Source organism: Diadema antillarum, unplaced genomic scaffold (genome assembly GCF_040938485.1).
Source record: "Diadema antillarum isolate AM-2024a unplaced genomic scaffold, OU_Dant_1.0 seq00001937_RagTag, whole genome shotgun sequence".
NCBI classification, from domain to species: Eukaryota; Metazoa; Echinodermata; class Echinoidea; order Diadematoida; family Diadematidae; genus Diadema; species Diadema antillarum.
The window spans coordinates 261,442-275,132 of NW_027272598.1; the positions used below are offsets into that span (position 1 = coordinate 261,442).

At 39.5% G+C, this 13,691-nt stretch overlaps 1 protein-coding gene across 1 annotated transcript; it reads left to right on the top strand.

Annotated features, from left to right (window-relative positions):
- The first annotated feature begins 1,444 nt into the window (after positions 1 to 1,444).
- LOC139713273 (uncharacterized) lies at positions 1,445 to 4,522 on the top strand. The gene is made up of 2 exons (XM_071625017.1): positions 1,445 to 1,555; positions 1,757 to 4,522. Exon 2 carries the CDS (start codon positions 1,961 to 1,963, stop codon positions 3,353 to 3,355), a length of 1,395 nt encoding a protein of 464 aa, XP_071481118.1. The 5' UTR covers positions 1,445 to 1,555; positions 1,757 to 1,960; the 3' UTR covers positions 3,356 to 4,522.
- The last annotated feature ends 9,169 nt before the right edge of the window (positions 4,523 to 13,691 follow it).

Here is a 13,691-nt window from a genome sequence, read left to right on the forward strand (position 1 = left end):
AATCACGTGCAGGTGTGCCATTGGACACAAGTGTCGTTGAGTGATACAGTAGCGCACAATGCGGACAACTTTTGCCTTGACACTCGCTATTCACGGAAAAGTGATATTCATTACACAGGACTAGTGTATACGTTGAACGTGATGAGAAAACCTGCGGCTGTTAGTTCAAAAAAAAAGGAATAAAGAAAAGAAAAAAGCAGTACCTCAAGAATTGTTATGTTATGACCGCTCATTATACGTATAATATTCATACAACATGTAGGGCCTACATGTACATGTCATAAATATTATACATATTATTTTGTTTCAGTTAAACCGTGAAGTAACTTCAGATACGTCACATGTATGAATCTCACACCACATTGACATCTAGATCTCAAACTGATTAAAAGATGTATAGTCATACTGAGTGTAATAATGAAAATACAACACGAAGGTTATATGTTACCTCTTCAAACTTTAATCCTTGGACCAAAGCATTACAGATTTAGCCGCTGGCAAAATAATGCTGGCCAAGACGTTAAGACTAACTAAAGAGCGATCGAATCAAAAGTCGCTTTACTGACGGACTATTGAGCACATCCAATCTGACTGGTTTTTGTTTTTTATTCGTTTGTGGTTTACATTCGTTGCATATCAATTCAAGAAACACCAAGTTTGATTCCAACAGAAGCGAAAAACGAAGTCATGTGGTGATGTGAAATTGAAATCATTTTCTTTCCACCGATTTGGCTCTCCGTTAGCCGCCAGCTCGCATCGATAATTTATGCCCAGGTCTTAGTACTTCTGACATTGCTCGTTTGCTGATTATGCCTTTTCGCCGCAAGCCGACTAGCGAATTAAGGGGGTCACATGGACGAAAAAAAGACAGAAGATTTGTAAAAAAAAAAGACAGGGGAAAAAAGCCTCTAACTTTCGACCTCTGACGTAGCATTGCTGAGTGACAAATCAGTTGCCCTGAGTTTTCTCGCTATTCAGTAACCCTTCCTTGCCCCCCCCCCCCCGATTTTTTACTCTAACATCTCTCCTCTCTTTTTCTTTGTGATTTTGTTTTTGTTTTGTTTTTAACTTCTCTTCCTCTCTTCGCTAGGGCCGTAAATACGCAGCTCTCTAACCCGTAAGCCAACAGCTCAACTTGCTCGGGTCAAAGCTCACAGCACAGCGAGCGATGTCACTGAGTACAAACTGGTACGGAGAGGGCATAGTCTCAGCGGACCAGTTTACCTGTTGATTCGATACTTTCTCATCGTAAAGAAACGCGAATATTTATCAAGTGACTGGGGAGCTGAATCTACGCGCAGCCTACCCAACATGTGACTCCACATGCATAGTGTACACAATCACACAGAGACGCACCGCTTGGAAGAAGAAAAAAATAACAACGCTAACTTATCAGCCTTGGTATTTAAACGCCTGACTGCATCTGGTTCATCAAACTGAAGGGATTGAATCGCTCATGCAGTGTAGCGGTTCTCTGAGATTTGTTGGTCCTATTTCGGTGGAACAGCGGCTACCCATGTGAGGCCATCAATCCTACCCAGATTCGTAGCATTGGGTGAGATTTTTATTTCACTAATTAGCCTGCATTTTACGCACTGTAAGATCAATTTCACTTTTCAGCTCACATTTCCCATTATAACCAAGGGAACACTGATAAATTGTATTGACCTGTATGGCCGAAACTCTTGTTATTGTTCTTTTTGTTCTATGCTACTATCAATTTCACGTGCTCTCTCCTTTCTAATTCTATCCACAGTACACCACAACAATTACTGGTCTGTGTATCAGCTTGCTTCTCCGGGCTCGGAGTTGGAGATACACTGACGCTCTCCGCCGATCGGGCCAGAGGTAAATCAAACACCAGACAAGTTTATTCTGAATTCACAAGTGTGTTTATACAGTCGCGAGACAGACAGGGAAATTTGCATTCATTGCCTCACTTTTGCTTGTGCAGTCGACAATGCTCGATTACTATCGCACGCAGTCCAGTCTTGAACGCGAAAGCTGGACGCTGCAACGATTGAATTCTACCGGCGGAGCTGACGACGAGATGGATTCAACGAGCACGAGTTCGATGTCCGACATTGATATGAGCGACCATTCCAGCCCTCTGAATTCGACTAGCGATGACGATTTGTTTCTCGATTACCTCTTCTCTCGTGGCATCGTGGATTCTTCGGACGTGTCGCCATCAGTCCATGACAGTGACATGAATTCGAATACATGTTTTGTGTTGCCTCCAGCCCACGCAACGGCCCCTCACCCACGTCCGTCCATGAGCCAGGAGAACCAAGTTGGGGGTAACATATGCCAGCTCGCCGACGCTATGATAAGCAATGACGCGTCCCTCTTGGCAAACCTGACCGAGGCTTCCGATATGTGCACTCCCTTGTTGGGCCAGACTGACACAATTCTGGACGAGCTGCTAAAATCAACCACCACAGACGACCTTGCAGGACTATGTGGCAGCATATTGAGCGACCTTGACAATGGTAACGTGTTGCACACGGATGCCGACAACCAGCTCGTTAGTGGGGGTCTTAGTGCGTTGCCTCTGATATCGCAAGATCCTTTCCTGGACAATGCAACCATCCCTTCTCATCTCGATTCGTTTGGCAACCAAACGACCCAGAACCTCTCCTCACAACATCCGAGCCTCATGCACAACTATGCTGCCAGTCAGCTGACGCTAGGAAAAACTCAACAACCTGCCGCTGACCACTGCAGGACTTTCTTTACGTCTGGCGGCAGCAGCCGACTTCTGTTGACTTCTGAAAACCCTCTCCTCCCAGTAGGTGGAGATGGACAAAAGAACGGCTCGGACCGGGCCATTTTGCCACCTTCTGGTGTCCGCATTACACACATTCCTATGTCCAAATCCAACGCCAACAACAACAAGCGAGGATCGCAAACGCAAAGCCCCTTGAACGTCTCGAACCCACCGGCCAACTCGACGTCAAACTCGACGTCTACCACTACCCCCACGTTAAAATCCGGACGAGGACGAGGACGTGGGCATGGCAACAAGATTGCTGATGAACTCAAGATTCACAAGTGCTCGTACCCGAATTGCGGTAAAATGTATTCAAAGAGCTCTCACCTCAAGGCACATCTTCGACGGCATACCGGTGAGAAACCGTTCATCTGCACCTGGGAAGGATGCAAGTGGCGCTTCTCGCGTTCGGACGAATTGGCGCGCCACAAGCGTTCGCATTCCGGAATCAAACCTTACAAATGCACCATCTGCGAGAAGAGGTTCTCGCGCTCCGACCACCTGTCGAAGCACATCAAAGTGCACGCTAACGGTGTCCCGCGAGGGATGAGGAACAATCACAATTTTGTTGCTAGTAAGTGACGGTAAATCAGGTATCGAATTATATTTATATGACTGGGATTAATGCCGATTGCCTAATCAGCTTACAGGAAATCATTAATTATTCACAATGGAGGAAAAGTTTTTTATTGATAATTAATGACAGGAGAAAACGGACACTAAAGATGATTTCTTACTTCATGTACACAGGCTTCCAATTAGCATCTTGGTGTGCTGGACACTGTGGAAGCGTGGTCAGTTGATTATCAAACGGCTGGGAAAAGCCTAGGGTGCTTGATGGATTAATATTGCGGTTTTAATGAAGCCAAACGTCAAGTTACATATCACATCATAAAGATCCTTGGTACGAATTGTTCTTGTTGTTATTTATCTGTTTGATTTTGTGGAGATTTTGTCTTAATACGTAATACCGCGTGAACCTCCAGTAACACTACCTTAATCAAGTTATCTGTCGATCCTTACGCAACCAGTGGTATTAACGAGTTTGTACTACCTCCTTTAGGTACCCTATCAGTAAATCGTTGGCAAATATTCATCACTACTTTGTAAATCTTGAAGCGAGACCTTTAAGTGGATGGTCGGGTGGTGTACAGAGACCAGAGCTTATAGGTAAACACGATGCGATTGACATAGTTGGAGCGATCTGGGATTCGTTATCGGCAACCTCGCAGGTCTGGAAGAATAAAACATCACGGTGTTATCACTTGTTCACACACCCAACTGCATATCAAATAGTTAACTCTTCATAATACCTCGAGAACCGTGCCATGCAAAAGCAATGGCGAGAAGAGACGACGGTGAAAAAGTTGTCAAAATTGTATATGCAAGAACGTCGCTGGAAGAAGTGTTCTGAATAACGCTCAACGTCTGTTTGCCTCTGACGCCGGTCTTAAACGTTCATTTACCAGGGGCTTCAGCGCATAATATGTCCAATGCGCATTATAATTAGCTTTAGTTTTGTGGCCTACAATCCAGGCTAGCTGATGTATTTTATACTTGAGATGATAATCAAAATGTAAAGACAGAATATATTTCCAACGTGTCATGTCTTGTGATGGAATCAACACATTGTGCAACAGTGACATCAATTGTGATATCAATTTGATATGTTCAAGACTTTTTCCCCCAAATGTCAAATCAGTTGAATGATAAATGGCTTAAACATCAACTAAGAGTCTATTTGTCTGCAGTTCCGTATCGCTTTGTTTGTCGGAAATATTGTTGATAAATCTCCGTTGAGTGATAAATCATGCAAATTGATTTCTTCTCTTTTTTTGCCACATGGTGAGAAAATACTTTTAAAGCTTTAAATTAAGAGAATGTTACACCAATTTGCAATGACCTGTGAATACTGTTAATCTATTCAGTCGTGATGTAAGCGTTTTCTGCACCACATGACCGAATGCTCTCTTTTGAATTCTTCAACTCATACAACAATCGGTCACAAGAGGCATCGGTGTTACTCCAAAGCTGATAGCTTTAGTGTGGATGCAATTGCAGGAGGAAACCTGGAAGAATTTTTCGAATTGTGGCCTCGGCTTCTTACTGTACATTTTTACGTTAAAAAGGGAATCTGCTGTGTATATAGGATGACAATTAACACCTTGCCCGTTACATAGTGACAGTAGTTTTGCTGCTCGCCATAAGTGCCGGCATTTTTTATAGTATCGATGGGCACAAAGTGAAGCAATTTAACTGTGACTGAAAATGCCTTAATTGTGATGGCACGTACACCATACGGCCTTTGCACTAATACACTGTACTTTTTTGTACTATTAAGATAGTCAAAATGTCGTGTTTTTCAGTACTGTCATTGAGACGTATACGGTGCTACTTCATATACTTTAAAAAAAAAGATCTGTTGTTGGCGTCATGAGAGATGTGACAATGAGATTACATCAGCTGTTTCTTCACCAATCTTATGCCACGCGCCTTCTTTGTTATAGTGTTCCACAAATGACGGTCATACTTAATTCTGTGCAATTAGTTTTTAATGGGTTCGTTTGTTGCGACTTTGTGAGTAGAAGAAGAAAAGCAGCTCCGGGAAAGAATACAATAAAATTATTCATTCAGCACGATTTGGTCGAGAAAACATCCTCCTTCATATCATAATATTCCACTGTAAACCAATGATTCGATTGGTATTTAATATCAGAAACTCACATAACAAAGGCACTATGAACAATACCACGCAAGACCGAATTCGATATGGTTTTGGTAAATAGTTTTTGTGGAAAATGTATTGTTGTGGGACGAGAATTCCAATATTGACATTCCCATCCAGCTTCGTCAGTTCTCCTCCGTCTTGTGTCATGAAATAATTCGCGTTTGTTTTCATGAACTTTGAATTTTTTTCTCAGCGAGTGTTTCCTGAAACGATGTTGTGGGTGAGTTGATTGAGCAAGTATTACATGAAGCCTGAGTATGCCGCCGTCCTCAATCATGTACTTTGCGGTGAAAGACAGGTTCGAAAAATTTGCTCTTCCTCGTACAGGAGGACGTGGTTCGTGCAGTTTTTAGTAAGTTTCAAAGGGTGAACCAGTATTCGAAATTCAACCTGTAATAGGAGGGGAAAAAAGTATTTTCATCGCGGTTTCTATTTTCGGCTACATGATCAAATATTGAATTTTCAGGGGACCGAGAGCTGGATCAATCGCTTACCTAAGTGGCGACGTTTGCTGTATTGCTTTCTCAAACGTATAGATATGACTTGTCATAAATATGCTTCGACGCTGTGTAAAGTGGAACGCGCGCGACTATTAGATAAGTTGATCTGTCGTCATTTTCAACCAAACAGAATAGACATACACTGTGTCGCTTTTTACCATATCCGTAACCACGGCAACACTCTTAACCCTGAAACCTCCTGTCAAATATCTCCCGTAGTAATTCTTGTAATATTTATCTTGCCCTGTACTCTTTAGAGTTCTGTTTCCAATGCAAATCCTTTTCGAAAATGCAGCCTTTCCAATGGCACACACTCAATGCAATTTCAATTCCTTGTTTCCGTACACACACACACACACACACACAAACGATCCCCAAATAACTTCTTGCTTATAATGCATAAAAAAAGCAGTATTACATGTGAACTTTGATTTGAATAATTCATGACCATTTCCCCCTTTTTGATGAAGCCCCTGGAGCGATGGTACTCGAAGATAAATGCCTTGAAAAATCAGTTTTTCTTTTCAGAGTATATTTCGCAGATTTGCAATGATAGCTTCAGCGTCACGGGCGAAAGCTAGATCGTTTGGGTGTTCATGAAACTTTCATGAGTTGTGCGAATATGTCACCACTCCAAGTCACCTTGTATAAGAGTATATACATTGTATAGATCGTGAGATAGATATCGCTGTACGTGCTTTGATTTCAATGCTGCTCATTTTGTTCGTAATCTGAAATTTGTTTTACTGGAGCAGCATTCCCATTCCGCTCCCCAGTGTTTCTCGCTACCGTTTTCCGAAAAGTGAACTGACGGATAATGTTATACATCATGTTTATTCCAGTTATCAAACACACAGTTAACATAGATAAGGACGAATGGAATCTCATAAAAGAAGACAATGATAAGTCGAGGAGCCGATATTAACATTGTAGACAGTACTTGATATAAACGCAGCAAACCCGGTTTAATATCTGCTGAACGTGTGTGTTCACTCAAATTGCGATGGCTTACAATACTCTACCTCTGTTTTCTTTCAGCCACCTTTCCTTTTGCGAACTTTGCCACATATATCACGCGAGTTTGCCACTACCGATAGTGGTGAGCTTAGAAGCAGCATCGGACTATATATCCCAGTACGGATATTATTGCTATCTTTGTCAACATAACCTCCTTTTTCATATCTCAGACTCGCCAAAACATGTTAGACGCTTTGTTGTCACTCCGTATGACATGAAGTAAATGAGTACATACTGCATGATGTTAGGCATCTCCTGTAACACAAACCTTCATCTTCAGGTTGTCGTGATACATGCGGTGTACGTATATGAGGTGTATGACGCCGAACATGACACTGCAATAATGCTTTGAAATGGTAACCGAAGTGATAATGAAGCGTGAAGCCATTATCGTGAGAGAGATCTACCTGTCACCACGTGATCTTGTCATTTTATGTCGATGTTCATTCAAGTTCATCTGCAAAATAGTCCGTTACCCTTTGAATCTAGGTAGAATTTTTCGTAATTCACATTCCGCAGACATATAACTGCAAGGAGTCACCTCAGAATAGTGGCGGATCATTAGTTAATGTAGGAGGCTGAAATGCTTTCTAGCGGTCACAGTTTCTAGAGTTACTTTCAAGTTTTACGGTGAGGAGATTGTAATTTTTGGCCGTCTGGAAATGTTCTTTAAACTTCTTAATCGCTGGTTAACTAGCGCAGCTGCCCTTACTTATGACAGCTATTACAAAAACGGCTTGCAGATGTATGCCGCAAGGCTCGTCGTGTGTAATGTAACAAGCCTGTCAGAATTTGATGTGTTGTATATCGATATTCACCCCATTTGCTTGTTTTGAATTGTGGTCTGCGCTCTCGCTCTAATTTTGTGATTGATGCTATACAATGAATGCGCAAATGCAGATTATATTGAAGATATAGAATGCGTGAAAACAGTACTTGAAATAAATGAAAGAAGGGAGGGGGGGGGGGAAGAAGTGTGATGATTAAAAACTTGACCCTTTTAAATAAATAAATGAGAAGCGCATCCCGACAGGATAACACCTCGTAGGATCTCAGGCTGCATCAGGATATAAGATCACAACGCCAAAATATGTACATGTATTATTGTTATTATGATTATTATTACTATTGTTATTATTATTATTATTATTATTATTATTATTATTATTATTATTATAGAACAAATATTCATAAATCCCTTGCATGTGATAAACATTGATCACGAGGACTATTTTTCCTTGTATGGCCTTTGGATTGAATGGGCTATCAAAAAAAAAAAAAAAAAAAGAATCTCTGGGGCTTTCGGGTCAAGAACTCTTGTCAGTCTCCCGAACACCATTGGCGCAAGATTGGGTAAAGAAACCGTACGTGTATGGTATCTGCATCAAGCTGTTACTGCCAATTTATGGGAACTCTTTCTGCCAAAGCATAAAACAGAAGCGGTAATCAAATTTGCTGGAGCCCCACTAGATTGTAGAAGTTCGAGCGTTCCAACTTATCCAAGGTTCATTGAATCGATGTATGACTGGGTCGGACGCATAGACCAGAAGATATGCATTAGATATTTCTTTTCTGTGAAATAGATCAAGATCAATGGACAAAGTTTTGCTCCATTAAGAAAGAGGAGCTTATTCACAGCATTGTATAAGATATTCAAGCGGTTCAAATGACTGTACCCAAAGTCAGATGTTTCAAATCGTTATCAGTGTCAAGGTGCGCATCTGGAACTTTCAGGTTTAAACTCTTCCTTTTGCGAGTGCCAAGTTTTTGTACATAGTAATATCTGTAACTCCCTTCCAAACTTGCCAAACGTAATTGTTTGTTCGTTTATGCAATATGATCGCGCATCATTCAAACTTTCTCCGTAGCATGTATGCACAACTGTTATCATCTTCAAGTTTGAACAAGTCGAGGTTAACCAATGTAACCGTTGAAATGTACCTTTTATTTTGTTGAAGCAATGGCCTGCCCATTTGGTTCGAACACTCAGCTGATGGTATACCGCAGGAAAATATATATCTAGGCTATATGTATCATGATGAATTCATGTAAATAGTGACAGAACATTTTAAGATGCTCGAGTCGTACAGAAAGTACTTTTTGTATATTGTGGAACAATTTTACACAGTTTACTTTTTTTGTTAAAGAGTTCTTATTTACATCTTTTGATGTATTTTCGTATTTTGTATATAACAAGAAAGCATATTATGACAGATGCAAGTATATCGAAAATGTTATATGTTACAAGTATTTGGATACTAAATAAACAGTACGTTTAAAAAAGTATGGTTGCATGTCTTCGATTGTTGTTTTTTTTGTGTGTGTGGAAGTGTTTATTTATTTTTCTTCGGATTTATACATCATGGTACGCATTTAAATCAAGTTATTTATATGTCAAGATGGTCGTAAAATGTAAAAGAAACCATAATGATGTATTATCACTATGCTCTCCAACGCGGTGATAGTTATTACATTGTATATTAAAGGGGATGGCTAGTAACTAATCAGTGGGAATCAGTGGGAATGCTAGGGGATTATTGTTCCAATTCTTGAGGGATTCATTTAAGAGTAAATTATATATCTATTGTTGTGTGTAAATTATTTGCTTCAGAATGGTCTCATATTCAAGTAATGTGCAGTTTAATGTTTCCAGGTTAGCATACCTGTACAGTGACGGGGCGATCGTTAACGGCCAACGGCCCGTTAACGATCGCCCCGTCACTGTATTAACAGGTATGCTAACCTGGAAACATTAAACTGCACATTACTTGAATATGAGACCATTCTGAAGCAAATAATTTTCACACAACAATGTACTCTTAAAGGGATTGTACAGTTTTGGTTGAGACCTAATTTCAGGTTTCTAACATTTTTTGGTGATATATGAGAAACCTCTTATGAAATATGGAAGAGCATATAATTCTATGAGGAATTCAACGTTTATTTGATGAAAATTGGTTTTGAAATGGCTGAGATATAAAAAAGAGCGATTCTAATAAAGTGTGGGACCCACACTTTATTATGATCGCTTTGTTTTACTTTGTTTTTGGATGTTTCAGTCATTCCAAACCCGATTTTCATCAAATAAACTTTGAATTCCTCTTAAAATGGTATGCTCTGTACTATATCATAAGTGTTTTCTTGCTATCTCGCAAAAAGTTAAAAGCCCAATTCTCATCTCCACCAATACTGTACTATCCCTTTAAATGAATCCCACAAGGATTGGAACAATCATCCCCCAGCATTCCCACTGATTCCCACTGATCAGTTTCTAGCCATCCCCTTTAAGATATACGTTCACATTTACGATTTCTTTAGACTATAATAATGATATAATACTATTACAACGAATTCTCTACAGAATAACGCCAAACTTCTGCCACTGGTCAAGCAATCACAATCTACTACTTGATTTCCAACGATTCTATATTCATCATCTGCCTCTTCTGCCTTGTCTTACACGGTCCTTCTTTTTTTATATATCTTTTCCCCTTCTCTAACACACATTACTGCATGTATTTAATTACAATGCCATCATGATGTATCTTCCTACAGTGAAACGAAGTAGATACTTTTGAACACTAAACTTACCACCGTTATGCATGTTTTAGACGGAACTCTACTACACTGTACATAACATGTTGAAAAGTACTTGATAAACAAAGTTAAGTTAAATTTGACAATAGAGTTTTGAGTAGAACATAAACAGAGGCGGAAAATGTTAACGTCTCTCATTGTCGGTACACAGTGATGTCATTCGTGGGCACATTTTGACATTGGATGATGTTATGCCTCCGCGCCACGAGTGTCTCTCATTTTTCATTGAAAAAAAATAACAGCGATTACCCTGAATTGTCCGTAATTTCACATAAGAAGTTCATGCAAAAGTCATAATATCAAAACCAGGATATGATCGAATCCGATCGGCAAAATATCTCCTTTCTTGAATTATTTATCTCTGAAGAAGGTACTTTGTTTAGATCTGTTTTCAAACTATACAGGACATAAAAGGATATGACGCTCTATCAGCTCATCTGATTTTCAAATCCCACTGCTCCAATTTCATTCTGATAGAAACGTTGTTTAACCATGAAAAATGTCGTAACTGTCTTACTTTTGTCTTATTCGATTATTGACCTTTGACCTTGACCTTTGACCTATATTGTACATTTTGCTACAAAATGCTACTCCTTCGCCATTTCTAACCCGATTTCGATATGTGATGGCACTAGGTGAGGGCTTCAAAACTTCTACACAAAATTTTGACCTTTGACTTCTTTGACCTTTGACCTTGATTTTTGACCTATATTGTACATTGGCTACAAAATGCTACTCCTTCGCCATTTCTAACCCGATTTCGATTCCGTTTGCTTTATGTGATGGCACTAGGTGAGGGCTTCAAAACTTCTACACAGAATGTTGACCTTTGACTTCTTTGACCTTTGACCTTGATCTTTTGACCTATATAGTACACTTTGATACTAAATGCTACTTCCGGCGGGGACATATTTTACGCACCGCGTAATTTCTACTTTTCCTTGTATATGTATATATATATATATATATATATATATATATATATATATATATTATATATATATGTATCATGTGTGTGTGTGTGTGTGCATTTACAAGTATTACTGGCATCACAGTGTGATGCAACGTTGCTTAAGTTTTATTATTCTCCAGATGTACGGGCAATGGTTTCTTTCGGCATAGGCATTATCTCTTGCCCAATTTGAACAAAAGTGGTGTACTTTTCCCCCTTTCCCACAAACAGTATGATACCTTCGAATGGAAGTCTTGTGCAGGGGTACGGAGTGTTATCTTGTATAAACTAATGATGTAACAGTCTGTATCCCTTCCCCCCCCCCCCAATATTTCTTATTGATTCATTTCCATTCAAATAATACCAAAAGTAGCAATTCAATTTGGTATCGCTGCACAAAGTAACCAAAATGATATCTTTAGAAGCATTTCTGCACGTGGAAATAGAAATTAACGAAGGTAATAACTGAGACACACATTTCATTTAACGCTTACTCAGTACACAGCAAAATATATGTATTTTTTTGTTTTTCAGTAATCTTCATTTGATTTCCATAATTTCACATGACAAAAACATTCATCTTGAATGTATAAACACTGTATATACAATAAACAATGTTTGAAAAAAAGATCAATCTGTGCGTGACCCGAAATACTTACAACTTACATTCAACACATAGACTTTCACCCCCCCCCCCCCACACACACACACACTAAAATCTTTCGAAATACTGAGATCAAATTAAGGTGAACAGCAAGTGTATCCCTACAAGTGTTTTTTCAGACCTCAAAACATTTTTTTTGCCCAGACTAAATAGGCAGAGAGCTAAACTCACGTCTTGTTATTGCTACCACTTCCGGTTACCGGTTTCCCTTTCCGGTGGTATAGTGGAAGCTCGACATCGGAAGGAATGAGTGAGAGTTTGGTGAATGGAGCAGGCTCGACCAGAAGTTAACCACATCCAAGTTCAGCCGCAGTAAGCCGCCAATATCCGATTGACCCTAATTGGAACGGTTCGAATGACGCCTTGTTTGGGTATTACACATACAATCTTTCTCACAAAGTGTGTAGACCATGCATGAGCTTAAAGGGAAGAATAACGCGTTTAGTTCGGGAGTGGATTTTCATGTTTTGCGTTCCTGATAGCGACTTAGAATCAATGTACTCTCCCTGTGCCATCCTTTAAAATACCCTCGAAAAGGCAGTTGTCTGCTGCACGCGGCATTGTTATATTTCATGTCAATGCCAGGTAAATTGAAGCTATGTACATCCTCATATTTGAGATTTTAATAACTGGCTCTCAAATAAAGTAGTTCTTTAGTCTGTGATGAAACAAAGACAATTACATCATCTCGTACTCATACTGGAAAATGTTCGTTATCTGGATGGCTAGACATAGTCATCATAAAACGTCAGACAGATGGCTTTTCGCTTTGAGTTTTGACGATCCTGACTCTGATACGTAACTCCATTAAGCCGCCCTTAATCGGTAGTTGATATTAAGATGGTAGTTAATATTAAGATGGTTTAATTTAGTCTATGAAATATTTACAATACTAAGTAGTAAAGTTCCTTTTGTCGCTTCTTTTTGAAACATGATGACAGTGAATGAATGAAAGCATAATTAACTAACCAAGCAACTAGCCTATTGAAACTAACTAACGCATCGGACAGTGTCGGATATAATAGGAATAGGAATGAATTGATAAACGGACAGTTGAATGCATAGATATATAAAAGTGTATCGTGCTTGGTAACTAGTGCGGGCATTAATTTAATTTTATCATTAACTGGATAGAACAGTCTTCGTCGTCTTCAATAAGGGTATATCAATTTCTTATAAATAAAGAAGAACAGTTAAATAGATGAAGAGGAGGAGGAGGAAGAGGAAGGAGAAAACGAAGATGGAGGAATGGATGTTGGAGGAGGAGAAGATGGAGAAGAACAAATAACTGGATTGACGTACCGAATGACAGAAAGAAATGGACAAAACAAATTCATCAGGAGTACTGCAAATTTTGTCATTTTTCGAAACGTATATGATACTGTCCATTATCTAGGATTATACGTTATATAATTTTCTAAAGGGCTTTTTACACTTGTGTTTCTTAACCCCGGACTTTC